Source organism: Dipodomys spectabilis, unplaced genomic scaffold (assembly GCF_019054845.1).
Source record: "Dipodomys spectabilis isolate Male_0828 unplaced genomic scaffold, ASM1905484v1 ptg000163l, whole genome shotgun sequence".
Lineage (NCBI taxonomy): Eukaryota > Metazoa > Chordata > Mammalia > Rodentia > Heteromyidae > Dipodomys > Dipodomys spectabilis.
Window position 1 is genome coordinate 8,195,311 of NW_024870840.1, and position 27,660 is coordinate 8,222,970.

At 37.2% G+C, this 27,660-nt stretch overlaps 1 protein-coding gene across 1 annotated transcript in view; it reads right to left on the reverse strand.

Moving 5' to 3' along the window:
* Window positions 1-7,074: 7,074 nt before the first annotated feature.
* Ntn4 (netrin 4) overlaps window positions 7,075-27,660 on the reverse strand; it is a 97,858-nt gene continuing 77,272 nt past the window's right edge. The window contains exons 6-10 of the mRNA XM_042693191.1: window positions 22,272-22,485; window positions 21,370-21,485; window positions 14,852-14,920; window positions 12,295-12,465; window positions 7,075-8,444 (exon numbers count right to left, since the gene is read on the reverse strand). Coding sequence (XP_042549125.1) covers window positions 8,308-8,444; window positions 12,295-12,465; window positions 14,852-14,920; window positions 21,370-21,485; window positions 22,272-22,485 — 707 coding nt within the window. The 3' untranslated portion in view covers window positions 7,075-8,307. The remainder of the gene's footprint in view (window positions 8,445-12,294; window positions 12,466-14,851; window positions 14,921-21,369; window positions 21,486-22,271; window positions 22,486-27,660) is intronic.

The following is a 27,660-nucleotide window of genomic DNA, read 5'->3' on the forward strand; positions in this document are numbered from 1 at the left end:
TCTGGGCCTGGGTGCTGTCTCTGAGCTCTTTAGCTCAAGGCTAGTGCTCTACCACTTGAGCCACGTATGTGGTGCTGAGGAATTGAGCCCAGGACCTTATGCATGCAAGGCAAGCACTCTACTATCATGGGATTTATATATTGGACTACCTTTTCCATGAGAGAGTTAGAAAGGGCAAATATCTAGTGCCACAAAGTAGGTTCTAAACTACCCTTTATATGTAATGGTATTTATTATTTTCTTAAATGTTACTTTACTTTCTGTGTAAAAAAACTAAAAACATTTCATAAAGATTCTGAATCTTGAAAAAAATCAACTGTGGCCAATACAGGGCCTTATGCACTGCTTCTTAAATAGCCATCACCCAGTTCTAGGAGGCTAATCTTTGGGTTGAGTATGTGTAGTGGTTCTTAAACAATTTTGTTTTCTAATAAAACATGTGAAATTTGAGGGCTAATAAATTAAGTATACTTATAAATACTGTTAAAAAATGTCTTCTGTATTTTTACTTCAAGTGATTTAATATAACATTTACCAGAGGCAGAGCACATGCTGATAAAAATATCTAATTTTGTACTCTCAGTTATCAAAATCTCTCTAGGTCACTGAAGGGCAACTGTCCATGTAGGAGGTCAGAGAATCTCTGTGTGCAGGACAGAAGGGCTTCTGATATAAAGAGATACTGTTTACAGGGAGGCAAGTCATATATATTTTCTTGATTTTGATTTTTTCTTCTGTATCTAGCAAAGAAGATATCCTGTATTTTACTTCTTATTTGCAAGAATGAGAAAAGGAAAATGTAGTGTGCATGGTTATTGATATTTATTTGCATTTTGAATACTCATTTTTTTGAGTGAGGGAGTGAGGTAGTCTCTATGTTGGCCATTCCCAATGACACTACTTCACCCCTCTCCTTACTTCTTGAGCCTTTCTGGGGATGGTGGTAGTGGTGGTGAAATTGAGTATGTGAGCAGGACTGGCACTGCCTAAAGGGAAATTAGGAAGCTGTCCAGGCAGCCTGATTTATGAGGCATTGAAAGCCACATCTGACCAAAAATATCCTCTCCACTGGCCTGCCACCAATGCCTGAGATTCTCATGATTAGAATCACCCATTAAAGCTTTCTGTACACATGCATGGCTTCTTGGGGTCATAAAACATTGTGTATGGGGAAATTGGGAAGTAGGAAATGGGAAAATATCTCATTTGAATTATTTTATTTTTATCCATCTATCAATCCTTTGGTCTAGAGTAACATATTCATAGGTTAAGTTCTGTTTTATACCAGAGGGAAGTATTATTTAAGGATTATTTAGGTTTTGTTTGTTATCTTAGTGTGATTCCCAAACAATATTAAGCTCAGGACATGGGAGAGAAGATGACCCTAAGTGAATTGAGAAGTTAAGGCATCAAAGACAACTTTAGGTACTTAACAGTTTAATTCCAGGTTGAGAAATAAGTATAAATGTTAGAGGTATAGCCTTTCAATGTTTTCATTCTTTTTTTTTTTGGTTGTTGGTCACAGGGCTTGAACTCTGGGCCTTGGGTGCTGTCCCTTAGCTCTTCAGCTCAAGGCAAGCACTCTACCACTTGGGCCACAGTTCCACTTCCGGTTTTTTGGTGATTTATTGGAGATAAGAGTCTCACAGATTTTCCTGCCCGAGCTGGCTTTGAACCATGATCCTCAGATCTCAGCCTCCTGTGAGCCACCAGTGCCTGGTACCATTTTCATTCTTAAGTAACTTAAGTATTTCTTTTTTTCAGTGTTGGGGATTAAGCTATGCAAATGCTCTCCCATTGAACTATATACCTCTAGCATTGGTAATTTAGTTCTTATCCCCATAACAGGACTAAGAATTGTTATTCATGAAATTTGTGTCAAAGGTCAAATCGATTTATGACCAATTGGAGACATATTTGCAGGGACAGAGCTAATGGATAATTCTTTGACTTTATGGATCTACTGCAAAATAGTATCTTAGAGCAGGATTTCTCAGTCTTGTCTGTACTCCACCTGTATCTGAGTTGCCACCAATACTCATTAAAATTTTCCTCCTGGTCCCTACCCTGACCTTTATTATTTTTTATTTTTTTGGTGGCAGCGGTGGGATACCCTGACCTTTATAAATAGTCACCAAGGGAAGAGCCTGAGACTCCCTTACAGGGATTAAAAGGCCATGTTTTCATTAATAGTCCATGTCTGCCAATAATTACAGTACTACTTAAGAATAATTGATTTTAAGGCTGTATTAGAGCAGCTTTAAAGTAAAAAGTATAAATTGTAAAGGTAGATGGCTAGCTTTACCACTTAGTTATTTTATGACTTTGGGCAAGTTATTTGCCTTTTCCTGGCTCTGTTTCAGCCTAACTGACTTAACAAAGCTATTATTACAAAGCTGATCTATGTGAAGTTTAGCATAGCATCTGGCACATAATGAAAACAAAGAGTCATAATTATGATAAACATGTACATTGAAAAAGCTTTTTGGGCAATGTTACTAATAGTATTTTGTGAGTAGGCACTTTGTAAATGGCAAATTTAAAATTATATTTTTGTATATAATAAAACATTGTTTTTCTAATTTCCTACTTACTATTTATGTGAAGTTTCTGTATTATTTTGATCTGTAGCTTTTCTAGGTCTTCTAACACAGACAACAGCAAGTAAGTTAGACAGAAAAAATTTTGTAGTAAGTATTTAGAAATATCTTATATAAATTATGGTGCCAAACAATAGAGCACTGGTTTGCATATATATGTTACTTTTATTAACATGCTAATCGTACATAAGGGTTTACTGTAATATTGCCATACATGCATAGAATATACTTTGATCAAATTTACCCTTTTTATTCCTCTTTGTTAATTCTCCTTCCCCCTTTTAAAACAATTTTAATGGGTTGAATTATTTTATTTGCATACATACATATGAAGTACTTTGATCATATTTGATCCTTATAACTCTCTTTTTTTGTCCTCCCTTTTGGTTGAATGTTCTATTTTGAAATACTTTACATATTTCTAGTAGACTAAAAGACCTGGTTCCACTTCCAGTTCTTACTTTCCTTCATTCTTTATGTCTTTGTCCTTTATTTCCTGCCTTTTCTCATTGGACAAAGTGCTTAGATTCTTTAGTTTTCCTTTTTTCTGTTTCTTAGTCTCTTTCTAGTAGAATTCTTTCCTTCTTATTCATTTTGCAAGCAGAATTTCTCTACACAGCACAAGTCAGAGCCTAGAGAGACAATTGGAAGCCCTGTTAAATCTCATGATATCTAATTCATTGTTAATAAATTCAAAAGCAGCTCTTTTGCTCAAATGGATCTTCAAAGGCCACACTAAGAGAAAAAACAGTGGAAGGGGGGAAAATGGAGTCCTTTTTTTTTTTTTTTGCCAGTCCTGGGACTTGAACTCAGGGCATGGGTATTGTCTCTGAGCTTCTTTTGCTCAAGGCTCATGCTCTCCCACTTGAGCCACAACACCATTTCTGACTTTTTATGTTTATGTGGTTCTGAGGAATTTAACCCAGGGCTTCATGCATGCTAGGCAAGCACTCTACCACTGAGCCTGAAAAATGGAGTCTTAATAATCTCATCTTAGTATAAATTATGGCAAGCAGCATTACTCTAATGGTGATGTAACAGTGAGAAAGACAGCAGAAAATTATGTATTCAGGGAGCAAAATACTTTATAATTCTGAGTAAAGAAAAGGAAACCTGGGCTGGGAAGGTGGCTCAGTGGTAGAGCGCTTGCCTTGCATGCCTGAGGCCCTGGGTTCGATTCCTCAGCACCACATAAGCAAAAAGAAAAAAGCTGGAAGTGGCGCTGTGGATCAAGTGGTAGAGCGCTAGCCTTGAGCTGAAGAGCTGAGGGACAGCGCCCAGGCCCAGAGTTCAGGCCCCATGACTGGACCCCTGCCTCCCCCCCGCCCCCCAAAAAAGAAAAGGAAACCAGAAAAGACAGCCAGTGAAAAAAATAGTGCAGCTAGCATCACTCCCCAGGGACACTTTTCTGAATGTAAGAATTAGTCAGAATTAGTGTTTAAAAATATGAAGTATGTGTTGAATGCTTGGATTCAAACCTGGGCTTCATAATTATTAGCAAAGTACCCTTGAACAATTGTTAATCTTTTGTGCTTCAGTCCTTATCTAGAAAACAGAAATAGTAGTAGCCTGCCCCCCTTCCCCTCCTCTATGACTGCTTGGAAGGAGAATTACATGTGAGAGTAACACATTTAAAACACTTCAGAAATACATCACTTATAAAAGTCTTAATCATTGCCTGTTATTTTTTTCCTCATTTTTAAAATTCACTAATTTTAAATGTTTAGTGTCTTGAGGTTGTGAGCAGATCACAGTTGTAATTCTATAAAATTTTGCTAACACTGGTTATTTTTCTTTCTGGTAAGCAAGATTTCTTGCCTGGATGCTGTTACCTCTTGCTCAGGTTAATGCAATTCAATCCAAGGCTTTAGGCATTCCAGGTAAGTGTTCTACTACTAAGCTACATTCCTGTCCCTAAAACCTTCTCTCTATGGAACATGCAGCCTCACATTACAGAAATACCTATTTTACCCAGTGTATTTCTTCTCCAATGTTAAATCTGTGCTGGGCCTAGGGCTTGAACTCAGGACCTACGTTTTTGTTTTTTTTGTTTTTTTTTTAAACTCAAGACTAGTACTCTCTACCTGAGCCACAACTCTACTTCTAGCTTTTTGGTCGTTAATTGGAAATAAGTCTCACAGACTTTACTGACCTGGTTGGCTTCAAACTGTGACCTTCAGATCTTAGCTTCCTGAGTAGTTAGTATTGCAGGCCTGAGCCATTGGTGTCCAGCCATTCTGAATTTTTAGTTGTGATGCATGAGCTAATTATAAATCTTAAAATATATCATTTAAAAAGAATTGCTGGTTTCAAACATTTACTTTTTTTCATTAGATACAAATCCCAGAAAAATAGGGAAAAGTTAAAATTTCTTTAGTGAAAGTATAAAAATGTAAGGACCAGGGGATCATGTTCAAAAAAGTATTTTCAGTCAAACCATTTAGACAAACCATTCTCTGAGGGAATGATTGAAAAACAAACCATCAGTCATACCAGGCACACCCCTTTGCTTTTATTCCATTTTTATCATACCAATCTCCCTTGCAAAATTGAAGTTGTTGATAAACATTTTCCTCTCAAACTGTGGGAAATAAGTCATGAGTGACCCTGGCTCTTTGATAAGGTTAGGAGACTTCTGCTTATCATTGGAGCCATGAACACAAAGCAATTCAGTCCTGGGGCCTGTGACCAAACTCAATGGCCAATCAGTCTTGCTCACTAATATTATTCTCAGGCATTCCAGAGGAGTGGTAAAGGGGCAGACAGCACAAGACATTTTTAAGATTTTCCCTACCCTCTAGAGTCTCTAAGTCTCTAATCATTTAGAAAAGGATTTTTTTGCAAGAACCTAATATATCCCCCCCAAAACTATGTTTGTCCATACTAGGTCTTGTTCTGTTTAGTATAGCCAGATGGACACTGTTTTGTGACTTGTGGTCACATCCCCACAGATTTGACCTCACTTAGTGGACTCTATTAAAAGATTATCCTATTATTGAGAATTTCCATTGCATCAAAGACTAAATATTAGTAACATTCCTCTTCAGGGAAAATGATGTAAGAAGAGGCATAGACTATGTTACCCTGAGGCACATCATGTGGATAGGTATGTGGCGATTACACAACTCTCTGCTGACTAATAAAGTCTGATGGTACATGGGGGCAAAGCTCTGGGGGCAGAGACTTTCCCAGCAGTTCTCAAAGGAAGTATTTGTGTTTATATGAAGCCATAGATGGAAGTTTAATTGGCCTCTGTTGCCTTGGTACCGAGTTGATTATTTGGTAAGATGCTGTGGAGAAGGTATATAAGGAAGTGTGGTAATGTGATGGATGATGGAATGGAAATGGGGTCATGAGGATACTGACTCATACTGTTTGTTTGCTTTGAAAAATAAGGAACACGAAGTTTCTTTTTTTCTCCTCCTTCTTTCTGTGTCCTCACTTCCCTCTTTCTATCTCTCCTTTTTTTTTTTTTGGGGGGGTGCGGTCGTGGGGCCTGAACTCTGGGCCTGGGTGCTGTCCCTCAGCTCTTCAGCTGAAGGCTAGTGCTCTACCACTTGAGCCACAGCGCCACGTCCGGCTTTTTATCTTTTTGTTTACGTGGTGCTGAGGAATCAAACCCAGGGTTTCATGCATGCAAGGCAAGCGCTCTACCACTGAGCCACCTTCCCAGCCCCTCTCTCCTTACTTTGGAAGTGAAAGGTTACACAGGAAGTTTAAAGCTATAGTGGAACGGCTGCAAGTTAGTTCAGAAACAAAATGTTAAGAAATTATTGTAACGGGAACATTTTTTTCTTTTGAATGTTGCAAAAAAAAAAGTACTTGGAAAGAGGAACTCTAAAGTGGAAGATTCTGGTCACAGACTGGCTTATGTTAGCTTTCTACTATGGTGACAAATACCTGAGGTAAGCATCTTAAAGGAGGAAAGACATATTTTGGCTTACAGTCAGAGGTTTCAGTTCATGATCACTTGGCTGTGTTGCTTTTGAGCCTGTGGCAGGGCAGAATGCCATGGAGGGAGTGTATATGAGAGCAAAGTTGCTTACTTCATGGCAGCCAGAAAACACAAAGGAAGGGGTCAGGGTTCAATATTCCTTCAAGGGCACACTTCTTTTACTTGACTTTTGGTGGGACTAGCTTTTGAGCTTAGGACCTTGCATTTTCTTGTCATGCCGCCAGCCTTTTTCAAATTTCCAACAACAAACTTTGATTACTTTTAAAATTAGTTTATAAATAAATGTGCTATTAGAATTGTCTTATACCTGATTTAAAAAAAAGTTCATGCCAAAGGCTTCAGAACCTAAACCTGACTGAATTAGCTCCCACTCTGTTCTAAAATCTTAGAATAACTGGCAGAATACTGGGCCTTCTTTTTCTCCCTTAATTTACTTTCTTAATTTAAGGAATTTAGATTTAAGTTCTAAATTTAATGTTTAATGTCACTGAAAGAGTTGATCAAGAAATGAGACAAAAATCAGGTGATCATATTCCTTTATTACATATATGACATATAAAAACAAATTAACAAGCAATATATATATATTTTTTGCAAGTCCACAGGACCTCAGGAAACATAAATTCTGTATGTGAATTTAATCTTATGGCACTGTGGGTTCATGTATATTCAAATACAGAAGAAACTTTGTGTATAATGGTTACGCATGGGTTCAGAAGATGAAAAATTTGGTAAATTATCACATACATTGTGTTAAAAATAGTAAGTAAATACAGTGACCTTACACTGTTAATAAGGAGAAGGAGCAAAACTATTTCAACATTCAGGTTTAAATACTAAACACAAAAATAGAACAAATTCTGTGTCTACATTAATTGTGAAGTGTACACAAGTGCATCATGAACAGCTGAGATTTTTAAAACTTAAAGTCCACTTCCCCTTTATGCAAATGTATTTCTATACTTCAGACTTTTTTCTCTTATTTTAAAGTCTCATTGTATTTAATTTTCAAGCATATTACCATGGCCACTATGTTGGAATCTAGTCGCTAGCTCAAAGCTAGGCTTCATGTCAATATACTCTCTTTCTATGTTGTTTCTCACATAGTTTCTCCAAATGTTCAGAGTTAAATCATACAATTTCTTTTACATCGTCCCTTTGTCCACTTGGTGTGGCAGTGCTTCTGTTTTAGTAGGGTTTTCATACATACCCTCTTCTTTTCTTCCATCAACAGCAGTCTCCAACCATTTACAACACAAGTTGTAGGTAGTAAAGTGCTTTATACAAGAGAATACTATATACATATGGAGAGGCTCCATTCAACATTCTACAGACCAAAGGACACAACAGACAAGAGAAGGCTCTTTTTAAGAAAACCTTTCCTGATAGTAGGGTTGGGGATTCTTTAGAAGGTCCTTAATTACTTAAGTAGCATCAAAGCTGAGAGGAATCCTTGTTAGAGATACTGTCCTCAGTGGATTACTAGGTATCATACTGCTATTAAAATATGTCACTAGTTATGTCTTTCATTTCCATAGAAAACAGATCTCAAGATTTTTCATGCCTCTTTATGAAACAAAACTACATTTAAACATAGATCCAAGAGAGACAGGTTGGACAAGTCCCATTCATTGGAACATTTCTCTACATTTTGGCACTTAAAATTCCAGTCTCATTTTTGAGGTCTCTTTTAAATTACATTTTGTGTTTTGTACACAGAGAAACTTTATTATGTACTGTATACCTTTATTGCTACTTGCACTCTCTTTTTAAAATATCCATGACTTTTCTTCCAAGAGATGGTTTCCAGAGCTGGACAAAACTTTTCATGTTTACGATTAATTTACCTGTTCTTACATCCTCATGTCCGGCTACAAGGTACTCCAAACCTAAAAGAGAACAGAATTAGGAGCTACATAGTATTTTATGCTTTATTCAATGGAGAGGTAAGACTTCAGCAGTTTTATATATTTGTAATTCATAGTTTTATATAGTTTGGTTAAAACAGAAGAATAACACAATTTCCCAAGCAATTTTAGTGAGACTCTTCTGCAAAATAAAATAAACAGGGTTAGAGATGTAGTTCAGTGTTAGAATGTCTGCCTAGCTTTCTTACGGTCCTTAGTTCATCCTTTAGTACTACCAAAAATAAATAAATCAAAAAAGTATATTTGTATGTATGTATGCAATAGTTTTGGTATATAATCTAATATCCAAAATAGAAACATCCTCTTTTAAAAAATACAACAAGCTGGGCACTGGTGGCTCACGCCTGTAATCCTACTCAGGAGGCTGAGATCTGAGGATAACAGTGCAAAGCCAACCTAGGCAGGAAAGTCTATGAGACTCATCTCCAATTAGCGACCAGAAAACCACAAGTGGCACTGTGGTTCAAGAGGTAGAGCGCTTGCCTGTAGCTGAAGAGTGCAGGGACATCCCAGAAGCCCAGAGTTCAAGCCTCATGACCGACAAAACAACGACAACAACAATAACAAATAGGGCTGGGAAGGTGGCTCAGTGGTAGAGTTGCTTGCCTTGCATACATGGGGCCCTGGGTTTGATTCCTCAGTTCCACATAAGCCAAAAAAGCCAGAAGTGGCCCTGTGGCTCAAGTGGTAGAGTGCTAGTTATGTGCTAAAGAGCTGAAGGATAGCGCCCAGGCCCAGAGTTCAGACTTCATGACTGACAAAAAAAAAAAAAAAAGAAAAAAAAATTAAAAACACTACAAAGTTTTTTTAAAAAAAAATTCAAGATTAAGTCTAATTTTTAAAGAATGTTTATTGCAAAGGTGATGAAAGAGGAGTTACAGTTACATAAGTCATGTACTGAGTACATTTCTTTTTGAATAGTGTCATCTCTTCCCTCATTTTCTCCTAGTTTTTTTTCCTCCCAGTTGTTCCCCCTAATATTTTAAATGAATTTACTTAGAAACTATCAGTAGAATATATACTACAGGAATTTCCCATGAATTTAATGTATAAATATAAATGGTGATGAATAAATCCATAAGTTACAGAGCAACTTTATAGCAAATAGAATACAAAATAATGCTATCTTTTACATCTTTGCATACTGGAGTTTGAACTGAGAATCTGGAGCTTGCTAGGCAGGCACTCTAGCACTTAAACCACATCTCCAGTCTATATTTTACATCTTATTGTTACATTACATTTTTCTATCTCTATGCTTTGACATCTATATGTTTGAGAATACTAAGTTTTATTTTGTATACATAGAAAGGGAAAAATATATTTTAGTGTTAGTACTGGTATTATAAAACGTGAATGCTAAGTGAATGTTTTCATGATTTAAGAGATGCCAGATTTGCAAGGATACACACTTAGATTGCTCTCTTTTTAAAGTAGCAAAGGAAGCAAGTTGAGGTGTAAAGTTTCAGAGTTCTTATCAGCTTTCTTTCTTTGGACTTAGCTATTGAACTTGTAAAAATAGAAAGAAAAAAAAAAACAAAGTAAAATGAAAGAGTGTCTGGTTTTGCTTTGGCAGGTTCCAATCTTCTCTTCAAAGCAAGTAAACATGTTTTCAAGAATTCTTTGAATAATTGGGCTTATGTTTTCAATTGTGATGAACTCAGTTGATTCTTTGACTCTGGCAGAAGCCTGATTAGGAAATATAGTTCACTTCCTGGAGGGTGGCTCAGTTGGTCAAGCTTTTGTTTTTAATATCTTAACTGAAAAACCAAGCAGAGTATTTTTTTCTTCTTTTGCCAAGATAATAAAAGAGGAATAAGGAAACCTCCTAAGCACAGATCATTGGAAATAGAAGAACTGAAATTAATGATTCTTAATTTCTTATAATTTAAATCCAGGATTACTATTATTTCAACTTATTTTTGGAAACTACATATTTTTATTATTTAAATGTCTTTTCTCCTTTCTTAACATTAAAATGTAAACGAGTTAAATAGAAAAGAGTGTTAAAAAGTAGAAAAGAGTGTAGGAAATACTTAACAGTTGAGAAAACATAAAAACTTATTTATTATTTAGATGTTTGGTGGTATATTTTATCATTGCTAGTCTCTCTCTTCTCTCTTTGTATTTTGTTTCTTAAAATGCATTAATGGCTACAAAGACTTCTGATTAACATAAATGCGGTTTCCTAGCTCATAGAAAGAAGAAATTAAATCCATAACATAAATTATGCACCTGTTTCAACAGTACTGTTAAGATACAGATGACAACTATATAAACAAGAAAAAACAATACAATACATAAACTTGGAAATAGAGGACTTAAAAATTATTTGTTTATCTATAACCCACTCTCTCAGAATTACACTGCCATTATCTGGGTTCTGAGAAAGGCAAATGAGGATGCTAAAGTCAAAAACCTAAACCTTGTACTCAAATTGAAGTGAATAGTCTACAACACAGTTTGAAGAGTGTTCATATTCTTGTAGAGTGTAGAGCAGTAACATCTTTGTTCACAGGCTTCTTTTCACCCCTGCCATACATTTTAAGGTTCAAACAAAATTTCGCTCCATTGCAAGTTTCTCTAAAATGTATTAATTTTTTTCTGCTGTTTCTAATTTGAAACAAGAATGATCACTTAATGAAAAACAATATGATGAGAACTTGAGACTTGTTTCTATCCAAGAGAAACAGATGCTTCTCATGCAACAGTAAAATCAATTTAATATTATTTATACAGATGGGATTTTACATTTGAGTTTCCTTTGGGAGCTCAGATAACATGCTAGTGGCAGATAAATTCATGAAAGTGATTTCTATGCAATTGACACCTGGAACCAATCTAAGACTATTCTTTTAGGACAGAAAATATTAAATTACTGGGTTTTAAAATATTTTACTTATTTTTTCACACATACACGTATCTCCATTTTTATGATATATAGATATTTTTAATTTTATTGTGAAGGTGATGAGTTACAGTTACATAAGTAAGGTAGTGATTATATTTCTTGTCTAACTTGTGACCCTTTCCCTCATTTTTCTCCTCTTTCCTTTCCCCCCATCTCCAATCCCCGCCTCAAGTTGAACAGATCATTTCCAACATACTGTCTTGTGACTATTGCTGTTGCATAGGTTCCCCCTTTGTCCTTTGTCTCACCATTTTGTTGTTCCCCTTCCTTTCCCTAGTTCAGATATGTATATATAATACCCAGGGTACCAAAATCAAATGCAGTGACAACAGGGGTAAACCATAGGGGGAAAAACAAAAAAGAAAAAAAAAATCACATAGTACATTAAGAAACAACAACAATAAAGCAAAACCTCTGTGTCCATATCTTGGAGTTCATTTTGCAGTATTTTACTTCTATATAACACATACAAGAGAATTTTTTTTATGTCAATTCTAAGAATTCCATTTGAATTTTTTTTTTTTTTGGTCAGTTGTGGTGCTTGAACTCTGGGTCTGGGCCCTATCCCTCAGCTCTTCAGCACAAGGCAAATGCTCTACCACTTGAGTCACAGTGCCATTTCCAGTTTTCTGGTGATTTATTGGAGCTAAGAGTTTCACGGACTTTCCTTCCCTGGGCTGGCTTTGAACCCAGATCCTCAGATCTCAGCCTCCTGAGAGGCTAGGATTACAGGAGTGAGCCACCAGTGCCCAGCTCCATTTGAATTTTTCCAAAAATTCAGATGGTGGAAAGGAGAGATGCCCATAATGAGTTTACTTAGCTTGTGACCCAGAGAACATAAAACAAGTAGCAAATTGATGAGACAAGGTAGGTGTTAAGATAGGAAAGTCAAATGCTTACCAGGATTGAGGATTGGACAAGTGCAGCCTCTATTTGTCCATGATTCTGGATATAATGTTCGCTTTCCCCGTAAGATCTTTAGTTTGGTGGATTTTAAGACTTTCTTAATCTTCACATTGACCTCAGCATGGGACCCTTTATCATGAGCTGATAAAATCTTTATTTTTAGCACTGTAACAACATATTTCAAAAAGTCAAAATACATAGATTGCACCTTATTTCTGAAATTTGGACAACTTAAATAGGCATTTCAGAGTATAATAGAAAAGTGAATGTGGAAATTTACTTTAAAAATCATCAAGATCATTCATCTTTGCACTGGATCATTTATATTAATAATATTCTTAATTCTTGGGCAATTTCACTTTCTTCTCCCTCCCTTATCGCTAAACTAGGAGGCTATCAACCATTTGCCTATTGCAAATATAATAAATATATTCAGCTATCAAATCTATAGAGAAACAAGAAGAATTGTTAGCTTTTATTTAAAAATCGTTTATACTGTATGATGTTATGATAGAGAGCAATCTGTTGTGACCAGGATATATTCTAAAAGTGAATATCTAATATTATCAATCATTTACTATTCTTTTTCTACCCCTGCTATATAATGCAAGATGTCTAGGATTGATGGATCTGTCCTTGTGCATGATGGCAGAACTTGAGTCTTTTTATTTTTAAGACAGATTAAAACTATTTTTGAATTGACACAGAAAAATAGTACATATTGTTGGAAACCTACATGAATTTTAATATATATATATTTTGAAACAGAGTAAGCAGAATTACTCAATATTTATCATTTCTCTGAAGTGAAAAAAATCCTTTCTTCTAGTTTTTTTTAATATTCAGCATAATACATTATTATTATAGAGCTTCAGTATTCTGCTTGGCTTGTGATTCTGCCATTCTCTTCCACCTATGGAATGGATGTAGCTGAAGATTAAGCAACAAGATTAAGCAATAAATTAGAGTGGGGAAACAGACCTAAGGAACACTAGGAAACTATTTTTCATATCATTAGGTGAGTATAGAAGATTGTGTGTAATGAAAGAATCCTATCTTTCTTTCCTCCCTTCCCTTTCTCTTCTTTCCTTTCTTTCTTTTTTCTTTCTCCTTCCCTCCCTCCCTGCCTCCTTCCCTCCAACCCTCCCTCCCTCCCTTCCTTCCTTCCTTCCTTCTTTCCTTCTTCTCTTTCACAACCAGGACTCATACTTGGCATCTGATGCTTTCACTCATTGGCTGTCTGGCTGTACCACCTGAGCCACACCTCCAACCCCAAGAACCCTTTCTTGGTTGATCTTATATTCGGAGAGTAAGGTTGTATTCTCAGATTTTTATCAATAGTTTAGACTTGTAAGAAGTCTTAAGTATTACTCATCTCATCTTGTATATTTTAAGAAACTAAGTGTACAGGTCAAGTTCACTTGAGCAATTGGATGGTTAGAGGTAGAGTTTGGATGAGATGAACACATGAAGGGCTAGCATAGAACTTGGTCCTGTCTGATGCTCATTAAATGCTCAACCATGATTATCTCACTATCCTATAAGCTCAAAATTACAGGGACCTTATCTGTTCACAACTATTATACAATAAATATTTTATAAAGGAATAAACAAACCAAATGTTTTTTTCCATAAGCCAAAAGATTAGACAGGGAAAAACATTTTTTTGCAATGAAAATGTATGTACATTGTCTTTTAATATGTACATTTCCTTGAAAAAAGTACATTAAAAGATAAGCGTTTTATTACATCTTTTAGAATGATCAAGTTGTCTTCAGTAAAACATTAATACAGCTAATTTAAAAGATTGATGAGTTTTCAGAGCTTCCAATGTGATATTGAGAATCAACAGATATTTTTCACTGAGCTAACTGACTTTGGACTAAGTTGTCCTCTTTCTGGCTTTTAGAATTTACCGAAAGTAAATGCTATTCCCTGTGAACTGCCTTCTCTTTATTGGGCACTACGCATTTCAAAAGTTTTCTTCTATTGTTTAGCCAATTATGGAAGAGAGAGAAATATTTATGTAATTTTAGATAAGATTTATATGGTTCTTGCCACTTTTTAATCTTTTATAAGATTAAATACAATGTTATCAGGAACATAAATACAGTACTTGGCTTCAGAAATCTCTACTTTAAAAATTTCTCTTTATTCTAATGCATATTTTAGGCCATATAAACAATGGAGCAATAAAAAAATTTCCAGTGCTAATTAAGAATGTGTTAGCAAGATAAGGCATCTTGATATATTTAATAGCCAATATAAAGCCATTTAGAATTTGAAAAACCATCATACTTAAGGCTGTTCCATTTTCCTTTTTCTATATGATGATTGCCTGTCATTTTTGAAAAGCTCAAATTATTCAAAGAAGTTGGGGAAGAACTAGGTAGATATCTAGTCTTCACAAACATATATTCTTTTTTGGCATTTCTTAAGTATCTAGGATGTGATAAGTAAGGTGGTAATATCATTAGCCAGGCCACCCATTTCCTTAAAACTCCATCCTTCATTTGAAAGATAGAGAAACATTGGAAGACTTCAGACTTACCATATGAATATTTCATTCCACAGAAAGCCTTGGAGTTTCCTAACACTTGTTCCTTACATTCACATTTACCTATGGAAAATAGTGTCAATTATTTAGGAAGAAAGGGAAAGAGAAGAAAAGAAAAAACAATAACAAAAAAGGAAAAAGTCCACAAGTAAATCCAGATAGCACTCTAAACCTTGAATGATCCCTACAAATAAGCAACCATAAAGTCATTCAAAGGCAGTCACTTTCTGAATTGAATTAGTTACCATCTGATAAAGTACTGACCTACTGGAATTATAGAAAGTAGTAACAATGCCATACCTTCAGTGCTTATAATTGATGTTATAGGTAGCACCTTATAATAAGAACAAATAATTGATCTTAGGGTTAATATGTACCAGCTGGTACTGGAAGAAACCCACCATTTTGCTCCAAAAAAAAATGGAAAAAATTGGGGCTGGAACAGTGGCTCAGTGGTTGAGTGCTCACCTTGCATGCATGCGGCCCTGGGTTTGATTCCTTGGCACCACATATTCAGAAAAAGCCGGAAGTAGTGCTATGATAGCTCAAGTGGTAAAGCGCTAGCCCAAGCTGAGTTCAGGCCCCACGACCGACCCCCTCCCCCCCCCCCAAAAAAAAAAAAGTTTAACAAGTAGAAGTTTGATTAAAAGAGTGAGCAAAGACACTTAAGAGTGACAGGACAGACGTTATGGAAGAGTCAGTGGTCCAGTTGCTTAAAGGTATTGGCTGAGAGTGAGTGGTTCAGGTATTGACTGAGAGTTAGTGGTCCAGATACTGAATGAGAGTCAGTGCACCAGGTACTTACTGATTTGAGAATAATAATAGAGGGCATGAAGGAGGACCTTTATTGTTTCACTATTAGTGCTTAGCTTCAGTTTGTTAGATAAAGAGATTTTTCAGCTGGGCACTGGTGGCTCAGGCCTGTAATCCTAGCTACTTAGGAGCTGAAATCAGAGAATCGTGTTTTAAAGCCAGCCTAAGCAGGAGAGTCCGTGAGACTCTTGTCTCCAATTAATCACCAGAAAACCAGGAGTAGTGCTGAGGCTCAAAGTGGTAGAGCACTAGCCTTGAGTAAAAGAGCTCAGAGATCACATTGAGGCCCTGAGTTCAAGCCCCATGGCCAACAAAAAAAAGAGATTTTCTCTTTCTTTTCTCTGGGCCTGGACACTGTCCCTGAGCTCTTCAGCTCAAGGCAAGCATTCTACCACTTGAGCCACAGCCCCATTTCCAGTTTTCTAGTGGTTAATTGGGGATAAGAGTCTCATGGACTTTGCTTGCCTGGGTTGGCTTTGAACCATAATCCTCAGATCTTAGCCTCCTGAGTAGCTAGGATTACAGGTGTAAGCCACTGGCACCCAGCTCAAGAGATTTTCAAAGCTATCAGTTTGAAGGGGCTACTTGAATTAAAAATTACATATTTGTGGAAATTAATTATGTATTGGAAGGAGAGGAAAGGAGGTAGAGATCAATTAGGAGTTAGTGAATTCAATTCTTATAACAATAACTTGAATGATAAAATATGTCATGAAATAGATGAAGAACTTTAACCATATGATCTTATTTAATTTTTATGATGACCTTATGAGATAGGCATTATTAACAACGACAACAAAAAAGAATGAAGGCTCAGAGAAATTACCTGTATAAGGCATCATAGCTAAAAAGTAGAAAAGCCCTAAAACCTAATGGAACTCAGAATGGACTATACTGTTTCTCTTTAGCCTATTAGCCTTTTAGGAATACCTAAAAGGTCTTTCTTTGGCTGCTTTGTAATATCCATTTTTTTTATATGCTTAGAGATCAGATACTAAATTTGTTGGTCAAATCAGACTTGGTGACATATCCCTGTGGGCCCAGTGACTTAAGAAGCCTAGCATTGAAAAATAGTCTGAGCAACACAGTGAAAAATCATTCAAGAGGGGAAAACTTTCTTGTTATGCCTCAACCTAGAAATATTTTCAAAAAAAGAAATTTAGGAGGGGAGAAAAGTGCTTAGTTATCCTAGGTGCCTAGAACATTAATTTTTTTAAAAAAATTCCAACTTATTTTTATGGATTCAATAAAGAAAATAAAATACTCTGTAAGTAATCCTCTTGCCCTGGAAATGTTATTTTAGTAATTAAGTTGCAAGTTAGACTCAAATCACATCAAAAACATCAAGCCCTTGACCACTGCTTGAGTAAGTAAACATGCTTAATGGGTTTTACAAATGTATTTTTGACCAAGAGCAACTCTGGTGTCTCATATTCTGCTTATTAACCCCACTTACAAATTCATTTACTTCTGAAGCCATTGAATTTCCATTTTTTCTGGCACCTTGGAGTTAGGTGTTCATCCTGCTGTTGAGAATTACTCTCTCCACCTGTGTTCTGGATTCTTTTATTTTCAAGCTGAATTTTCTTACACTCCTTTTCTTTTTTTCTTTTCTTTTTTGTCAGTTGTAGGGCTTGAACTCTGGGCCTGGGAGCTTTTCCTGTGCTCTTCAGCTCAAGGTGAGTGCTCTGCCTCTTGAGCCAATAGCACCACTTCCAATTTTCTGGTGGTTAATTGGAGATAAGAATCTCATAGACTTTCCTGCCCAGGCTGGCTTTGAACTGTGATCCTCATATTTCAGTCTCCTGAGTGGCTAGGATTACAGGTGTGAGCTACTGGTGCTCAGCTTTAGAATACTTTTGAAAAGGAATATCATTTATAGTTCTGTGGTATGTTAAAGCCAGTTTTGTTATTTAGAAGGTAAAATTTCACATCTGGTGTTTTCTTTCTTACAAGAAATGGTAATAGTTAAGGGTACCAAGGGGATGGGTATATAGGACAGTGGTAGAATCTTTGTCTAGCAAGTGCAAGGACCTAGACTCCAGCCCTAGCCTCAAAAAAAAAGGGGGGGGGGAGCCAGGCACTGGTGGCTCACATCTGTAATCCTAGCTACTTAGGAGCTGAGATCTGAGGATCACTGTTCAAAGTCAGCCTGGGCAGTAAGTCCTGTGAGACTCTTATCTCCAACTAACCACCGGAAAACTGGAAATGGAGCAGTGGCTGAAAGTGATAGAGTGCTAGCCTTGAGCAAAAGAGCTGAGGGACAGCGCCTAGGCTCTGAATTCAAGCCCTACAAATGACAAAACAAAAGTCAGGGAAAGAAGAAAGGAGGGAGAAAGAGACAGAACACAGGAAAAAAAGAAGGGAAGAAAAAAGGGAGGAAAGGAAAGAAGGAGAGAGGGAAGGAAAGATAAAAAAGGAAGCATACATTTAAGAGTGCTTTATTTTTTTATTTTTTATTTTTTGGGGGGTCTGGTCATGGGTCCTGAACTCTGGGCCTGGGTGCTATGCCTCAGCTCTTCAGCTCAAGGCTAGTGCTCTACCACTTGAGCCACAGTGCCACTTCCGGCTTTTTTTTTTCTGCTTATGAGGTGCTGAGGAATCGAACCCAGGGCCTCCTGCATGCAAGGCAAGCGCTCTACCACTGAGCCACCTTTCCAGCTCCCAAGGGTGCTTTATTAATACAATACTTGTATTTATTATTGTACTTGTATTTTATATTAGTATACACTTGTATTTGAAAAGTTTTTGAATAGAAACTGATTATAGATCAACAGATATATATTACCTAGATTAGAGAGGATATGCTTGTTTATAACATGCTTAACAAACTGGTCATCAAGGCACCCAGGAGAACTTTCCTACACCCAAAGGGAACCTTGTTGTTCAGCAGGAAACTGAACAAAGTCTTCCTGTATCTAAAGCTCATCCACATGAATCTCATAGGCTCCCCAGGGACATCACAGACTAGCAGCTGTGGTAGATGTGAAAGTCTGGAGTCATTCTGATCTAGCACATTACTTGCTCTATTCTTCCAGTTCCCTCAAAACATGACTGATGGGCTTAGTGATGTGTTACAGTCCTCACAATCAGGTCTAGCAGGTAACATGGTGGGGGGATTATAAAGACGCATTGTTTCAAAAAAGTGTAAGTAAACTTTCAAAGTTAACATTTTTAAATTCAGATGAAGTAGCATTAAGGCAAATAAAAGGTAAAGATTTATTTTCTTTTTCAAATGCCTAAAAGATAAATATGGCAACTTCATATTACTTTATTTTTCTCCCACTCTTCTTTCTTTCTTTTTTTTATTATTGTGAAAATGCCATACAGAGGGGTTACAATTACATGGGCAAGATAGTGAGTACATTTCTTATCAAGCATTGTTGCCTCCTTTGTTTCCCCTTCCCATCCCTTCCCCTCTCCACTCCCTCCCACCCCCCTTTCACACCCCCATCCCCCCCCCCCCCCACTCTTCTTTCTTGTTCTAAACTGACCAACAGGGCACTGGTGGCTCATGCCTGTAATCCTAGCTGCTTAGGAGGCTGAGATCTAAGGATCACAGTTCAAAGCCAGCCTAGGAAAGTCTGTGAGACTTTTCTTTTTTGGTTGGTCATAATGCTTGAACTCTGGGCTTGGGCACTGTCCTTGCACTCTTCAGTTCAAGGCTAGCGTACTCCTCGGTTTATTGGAGATAAGAGTCTCATGGACTTTTCTGCCCTGGCTGGCCTTGAATCGTGATCCTTAGATCTCAGCCTCCTGAGTAGCTAGGATTACAGGTGTGAGCCACCAGCACCCGGCTGCTGTGAGATTTTTATCTCCAGTTATTTACCAGAAGACCAGAAGTGGCACTGTGGCTCAAAGTGGTAGAACCTGAGCAAAAGAGCTCAGAGACAGAGCCCAGGCTCTGAGTTCAAGCCCCACAACCAAAAAACAAAAACAAATCCAAAAACTCATGATAACCATTGTTTGTAATGGTAGAAAATTAGAAATATCCGAAATGGAAAAGCAGGAGAATAAAACTAATATATTTACTTAATAGAATAGGCAAATCAAAAAAACCCCACACATACTGAGATCAAAACTATTTTTAAAAGGTAGGTAATTTATATGCATGGACTTAAAAAATAACAATAGGTAATAAAATAATTAAAACATGAAGACAGAAAACAAATAAATTTATGATTGTAGTTATTCTGAGGAAGAAGGAAGTACTAGTGAGGTTGTGGTTTGGTACACTCAAATATATCAGTAACATCTCGTACTTCAGATGAAAGTTGGAAGCATATATGGGAAAGTGTGAGATCTGATAACACTTTGAACGTATTCTTGTATAACACTGTAGCTGCTTGTAAATGTTTCATAACACTAGCTTTAAAGTTTTATTTGTACTATTTGGTGAGCCCCAAGTTAGATTTCATGCCCACATTTTTGTTGTTGTTGTTCTTTTGTTTTGTTTTGCTAGTCATGGGGCTTGAACTCAGGACTGGGCACTGTCCCTGAGCTCTTTTGCTCAAGGTTAGCATGCTATCATGCTGAGTCATAGCACCACTTCTGGTTCCCCCCCTTATCCCGCCCCCTCCTGCTGGCAGTTAATTGGAGATAAGAGTCTCATGGACTTTCCTGCCTGAACTGTGATCCTCAGCTCTCAGCCTCCTAAGTAGCTAGGATTACAGGTGTGAACCACCAGAGCCAGGCTTCATGCTCACATTTGAGTTTGTGTTACAGAGCAACTTGGTTCACTAGGAGTATGGCTCAAGTGGTAGAATACCTAGCAAATGCAAGGATTTATGTTCAATCCCCAACACCCTCAAAGAGGGGTCTGGGGAGAACAGTTTGGTTCCTGAATAAAAATGTTTGACTTTCTACAAGTATGGACAGGTTCAATACAGAAATAAAATATCTACACCAATATCACAGTATGCTCATCCAAAGAGGAAATAGGATAATTGTGTCAGAGGAAACTACAGATTTGGACAACTTAAAAGAGCTAGATTTATGTTCTGAACAGTATTTCATGTTCAACTAATCTTGATTATTTGAATTTTACTGATTTTGCTACTTGGCTTATATTTATATCATTAAGTGACTCTTGTTTTCTAGTTATACAAAAGCTATTAAGATAGAGTTCACAGTAGCTTTTGCCTTGCAGTTATTAAGTTCGACTAAATCTGTAAGAATATTTTTCCTTTATTTTATTTTATTTTTGTTTGTTTGTTTTTGTCAGTCATGGGGCTTGAACTCTGGGCCTGGGTGTTGTCCCTCAGCTCGTCAGCTCAAGGCTAGCACTCTACCACTTGAGCCTCAGCACCACTAGAATATTTTTCCTTTAAATGAGTCTGTGCATTTCTAAACCTGATATATTCAGTCAGCTTTTAACTGTGTAATGAGTGAGTTTTAGAGAGAAGGTAATATACAAATTTTTAGCAGTGGGAAAATGAGATTTGGGGCAAGTTTTTCTTTTATGCGAGGTTTTACATTTTCCAAATTTTCTATACTAATGACTTATATTACCATAATAATCAGATATAGACAAAAGTGTATTAGAATACCTCTAGGTTATATTTCAGTTTCATATTCGTGGGGCTATTACTTTATTCAACCCTACAATAAAATCCCAGTGCAGACCTTCTAGTTTGTCACATTCACTGTTCCTCAAGACCAGACATGGATAATTAATCACTCAATTTAATTTGTCTTACCTGAATGTCGAAGTGCGGAAAATCCTTGCTCATCCTCCCATTCCCAGGTTGGTTCACTCTTATTGTGTATGGACTGGAAGTTGGGAATTTCTTGATACCAGTCTAGGTCTGTATTACTAATAAGATAGAAATGATTATTTTATTTTATTATTATTTTTATCAGGAAGATATGTGAGTGTTTATTTCATAGCCATGTTAAATTTACCATTTGGAAGCTGGTAGGGGTAAATGTGGAACAGCATATTTTCAATCAGCTCCTCTAAATGCCTGAGACCATAAACACTGGGCTTCTAGAATGTGCTTCTCTTACAGTTGATGATGCCTCCATTTTCCACATGTGGCTACCAATGGGAGCAAGAGGCAAGACCAAATTGATGTACACCTTTTATTGTTGCCATCAAAACTATGGTCAAGGTTTCTTTTCCAGTTTCATTTTCCACATGATTGAACTATTAAATAAGGGACAGAAGTAACTGCCAGAAATCTTTGGTTAGCCTCCATTTGGCAAATATTATATATGCCTATTTGGAAGCTGAGGTTGCCTAAGACATCATTTGCTTCACGTTCTACAACAGTTGAAATGATGATTTTATTGCAGAACATTTTTGAACTTATGTAGATATGAAGCTATTCCTAGAGATTAAAACCTTATCATCTATCTTCCAATATTTCCACTTTCCAAAAAGCAGCAGTGTTTTAAGAAATTATTTATTATGACAGATAATTTGTTTTGCAAAATGAACCAGATGACCTTCAGAATCTTGGAAGAACAGATTACTTGGCTTTGCAAACTGACAAAAATTGTTCAGAGATATGAAAATAATATATTTTCTAAATCACTTGAAAATCTTCCAAAGAATCTGCACTACACGTAGATGTGAGCAAAAGGCATGCACACGTACCTGCTGATGCAGTCTCCTGTGAGGGGGTCACAGTTCCCTGCACAGTCACAAGGTCTGCAGCCATAGTCTCCAAAGCCCCAGTATCCCACCATACACCTGTCGCAATGGGGTCCTGCCACCCCAGGCTTACAAGGACAGTCACCATTGCTGGGGTCACAGAAGGTCACTGAGCTGAAAGGAAGGATAGCTGATCCAACTGGATGGCAGGAACACACTACAATGGAAAGGAGGCAAGAATGGATTGTAGATCATCTGTGTAGAGATTAGGCCTGGCAATCCCCAAATGGGTTTTCTTCATCCCACACCTTTCTTCTGAGACTCCTGTTAGCCAGTTGGTGTATGGTCAGGTTAAGAAAGTCACTCAAATTACAGATAAATAAAACAGTCAGAAAGAGCATGTCTGCTACAAAAAGAACCACATAATGTATTAACTTTTAATGGCTTTTGGTTGAAGTGATGAAAACAGTGAAGAAAACAGAAGGAACTGTCATTGAGGAAAGAAGGAAGGAAAAGCAAGGAAGTTTTAAGAAAGAAGACAGCATAAGCTGTGTTAGATAGGTGTGGATAGGGCAAAGGAGAATGAAATTGGATATTGAAATGGTTTTCTGCATTTAACAACTGGAAGGCCATTGGTGTCCTTGAAGAACCATTTCAGTACAGTAGTGAGTAGAAATGTAAATGAGAGCTCAATTGAGAATGGGGGCAGAGGAGTTTATGCTGAGATAATTTCTGGCATAGAAAGGAAATGATAACTTCAACTGGATTGAGAAATGAACTCAAGTGAAGATTTGGAATTTTGCATTGTTTTAAGATGGAAGAAATTATAGCAAATTTGATGTGGATGATTGATAGGAATGATCCAGTAAAAGGGGGAGAGGGTTAATGACCAAAAGAGAGAGGAGGGAATTGTTGGAGAAATACTTGAATATATTTGAGTAGGGAAGGGGCAATGGAATTTGGTACAAGAGAAGTTTAGGGCAGGAGCATGACCAGCCACACTGACAGGACAGATACAAGTAATCGGGTGAATGCAATATAGAAACTAGATGGATTTCCCTTCCAATTGCTTGTATTTTTTTGGATGAAATCTTGATACTTCTCAAAGAATCAAATGAAAAATGCTGGAGAGAACTTAGTCCATACCCTTCTCTCTCCCTCCCTCTCCCTCTCCCTCCCTCTCTCTCTCTCTCTTTCTCTCTCTCTCTCTCTTTGATTGGTCATGGGCCTGGGTGCTGTCCCTCAGCTCTTCAGCTCAAGGCTAGTTCTCTACCACTTGAGCCACAGTGACACTTCCGGCTTTTTTTGCTTATGTGCTGAGGAATTGAACCCAGGGCCTCATGCATGCAAGGCAAGCACTCTACTACTGAGCCACCTTCCCAGCCCCATACCCTTGTCTCTTATTAGGCCTTTGATTCAAGGTAAGAAATGTACCTTTCCTGAACCTTTTTTTGTTTTGGTTTTACTACAAAATCTACAGCTTGTGATGATTTTGTAAGGGAAGTTTTTTCTTTTATTAATTTACTTTATTGTTACTCTAGAGGTGATGTACAGAGGGATTACAATTACATGAGTCAGGTAATGAGTAATTTCTTTCATATTGTGTCTTTTGTTCCCTCATTCTCTTCCAGTCCTTCCCTCCCATCTCCATCTACAAGTTGTATAGTTCACTTTCATCAATGTCCAATGAGCTCCACTATTGCACTTTTTCTACTCTTTTCCCCCCAGAGTTCCATGCTCTCCCTCCAATTCTTCCAAAGACACTACATAAAGTAAAGAAGATAGAATCATCAAAGACTTTTTAAAAACTAAAAAAAAGGGAAAAAAGAAAGAAAAAGAATGTTCTTGTTTCCATATGTTAGAGTTCATTTCAGCATGTATATTATATGAAAAGGAACTTAGGCATTGCACCTTTGTGGTTTTTTTCCTAAGAATATCCTCTCTTGGTCTCACTGTGTGTGAGCATTAGAATCCTGTGTAATTTATCGTATCCCAGTGCATTTTAGATCTAATTTCCACATACCAGAGAGAAAATGTACTGTTTGTACTGTTTAGCTTAGCTCACCTAACATGATTTATTCTAGTTTCATTCATTTCCCTGCAAATGACATTATTTTATTCTTTCTAATGGCTGTGTAAAATTCCATTGTGTACAGGTACCACATTTTTTGGGTCTGTTCATTTATTGTAGGGCATCTGGGCTGTTTCCATATCTTGGCTATTGTGAATAGTGCAGCAATGAACATAGATGTGTAGATGTCTTTATCATATCCTGGCTCATGATGTTCAAGGTAGATTCCCAGGAGTGCTGTGTATGGATCTCAGGGAAGGTCTGTGTTTAGTTTTTGAGGAACCTTCCGAATGCCATACAGAGTAGTTTTACTAGTTTACATTCCCACCAACAGTGCAGTAGGGTTCCTTTCGCCCATATTCCTGCCAACATTCTTGTTCTTCAAATACACAATGTTGGTCAATCTTACTGGGTGAAATAGAATCTGAGTTGTTTTGATTTTCATTTCCTTTATGACTAGGGATGATGAGCATTTCCAAGGTCAGTTATTTTAAATGAAACTCCAGCAAGGCATATAACACAGTGCATGATCTAGAATAGGCCAGTTTTCCCTGCCATGTCTAATCAACTAATATTCAGATCCCATTCTCTCCCTTTCCCTTTTCAAACCTTTATTTACTGAATGTTTTGTCTTTAATCTCAATTTGGCTTCACATCTCCACTTCTCAACTATATATGGTATTTCAGCGAGATAACCACCCTGTCATTTCAAGTCCTTTGCCTCTAAAAATGGAAATAAGAACATACTTATCTTTATATAGGTATAAGATGAAATGAGACAAAATGTATGAAAAGCTGTTAGTTTGTGCCTGGCACAGATTACTAGTAGTAAATTAATTAAGAATGCAATTAAAAGTTTTATGTAGATATAGTTTCTATGTATGAAAATGGAACTCACAGCCTTGTAGGGGAAACAGGAGTAAATGGAAGATACCACACAATGTGATGTGCTTGTTATAGGCATATATAGAGACCAATGGCTGTTTCAAGGAAGGCAAAGGAGACCTAGGCTAAGAGAACCACAAAGCCCTCACAAAAGAGGGCTTGTTTTGAATATGAGCCAGCTTGACAAGTTAACAAGGAAGGGAATGTAGGCACTTCTCATCCAGGTTGATTTTAAGATACTCCCCACATTGCAGTTTGAAAAATGTTTGCATTTTTAATTATGGTGAAAATAACCATAAAACTTACCATGTGGGCTAGTTTTAGATGTATGTTTTTGTTTTTGCAGTTTTTGTTCCTGTACTTTGTGGAAGGAACTTAGGTTCCTTCATTGCTCAGTGCTCGTGGTAATGTCTGCCTTTCCCATCTTGTCTTTTCCCCTACTTCCTCCAGTTAACTTCTCTCCTCTGTGTTGCCCGTTTGCTCTGTATTTCCTATTTTGTGTATCACAGTGCATTATTATTTTCTGTTTATTTACTAGTCTCCCTTACTCATTGACAGAAGGATCTTTATCTTATTTTTGTTCTGCAGGCCTCAGAGTAGTGTCTAATACGTAGTAGATGCTCAAGTAAGCATTTGTGAAATTATTTGAAGGACATTTCAGGCTGTGGGAATCGTGTAAGAAAGGAAATGACCTATTTGAGGAATGTGAAGAGAATGGGAAGTAGCTGAAGGGAGATGAGGCAAAATAAAAACTTGTAGAGTTAGGTTGGATTGTGTTATAAGTCCAGATTGTGGAAGGGCTCATTCCAAGAAGCTGAATTTTGTTTTATGGATATACTGGACAATGTTTTCATGACAGAAGAATCATGACAAGAGTTCCTTCCTTCCTTCCTTCTTTCTTTCTTTCTTTTCTTTCTTTCTTTCTTTCGTTCTTTCTTTCTTTCTTTCTTTCTTTCTTTCTTTCTTTCTTTCTTTCTTTCTTTCTTTCTTTCTTTCTTTCTTTCTTTCTTTCTCTCCTTCTCTCTCTCTCTCTTTCTTTCTTTCTTTCTTTCTGGTCCTGGGGCTTGAACTCAGGCCCTGGGCACTGTCCCTGAACCTTTTTATGCTCAAAACTAGTGCTATACCACTTGAGCCACAGGGCTACTCTGGCTTTTTCTGAGTAGTTAATTGGAGATAAGAGTCCCAAGGACTTTTCCTGCCTGGGCTGACTTCAGACCATGATACTCAGCTCTCAGCCTCCTGAGTAGCTAGGATTACAGTTATGAGCCACCGGTGCCCAATGTAATTTTGACAGGCACGTTGGTGGCACAGTGTAGATTAGACTTGTATTAGAGAAATCAAAGAAATGAGAGATAACATGGTCACGACAAAGGAAGTAAGTACATTTTGGAATGGGATAAAAGTGTGCGTATTAATTTTTTTATTTAAAGTTATTGTTGGGAGGTTTGGTGATACATCCCTGTAATTCCAGTACTTAAGAGGAGTTTGAAGTTACAGGATGTTAAGTTTAAGTCCAGCCTGGGCTACATAGCGCGATCCTGTCTCAGAAAAGATAGAGTTTTGAGACATCTAGAAAAGCTATAAGAAAATGTTGATAGAGAAAAACAGAAGTTGTGGAAGATTTCAGAGTTTCTCATTTAGGAAACTGAATCACTAGTATTTACAGACTTGGAGTGTAGGGCTAAAGGAACCTGAATAAAATAGAACCATATGGGGAGTGAAGGTATGGGAAAGAGCGGAAAAAAGGGATGAATTCAGACATACCAACTGAGCTACCTAAAAGATCTGTTAATAAGTCACTTTTGACAACTGGAAATCTGAAACTTAGGAGAAAAGTTGAGGTCACTGAATAGTTTTGAGAGTTGTTAGCTGATGGAGAAGGCTGGTTGATACCTCTCAGGGGTGGTGGTAGAGTGAGAAGGTAACCACTGAAGAATATCCATGGATATGAAACAGAGAATCAGGGGCCAGGTAGAGAGGGAGGAGAAAAATTAAGAAAGTTGTTATAGAAACCAAAGGCTGAGTGTCTCAACTAATTAACAGTGTCAAATCATGGAATGTTCAAGTCATCTAAGATTGATAATAGATCAGGAACACTGTCAATCACTGGAGGCTCTTCTGAGAGCAAGACATAGAAAGTATAGGCAGTGATGACATACTACTGTGTTTAGATTTCTCATCTTTAATCAGGAATTATTAAAGCATTGGTTCTTAAGCTTGCATTACTTAGGATGAAATTTGCAAAAACTCTTTTTTTTTTGGTGGTGGGGGGGGTCTGGTTGTGGGGCCTGGGTGCTGTCCCTCAGCTCTTCAGCTCAAGGCTAGCGCTCTACCACTTGAGCCACAGCGCCATTTCCGACTTTTTTCTTTTTGCTTATATGGTGCTGAGGAATCGAATCCAGGGCCTCAGGCTTGCAAGGCAAGCGCTCTACCACT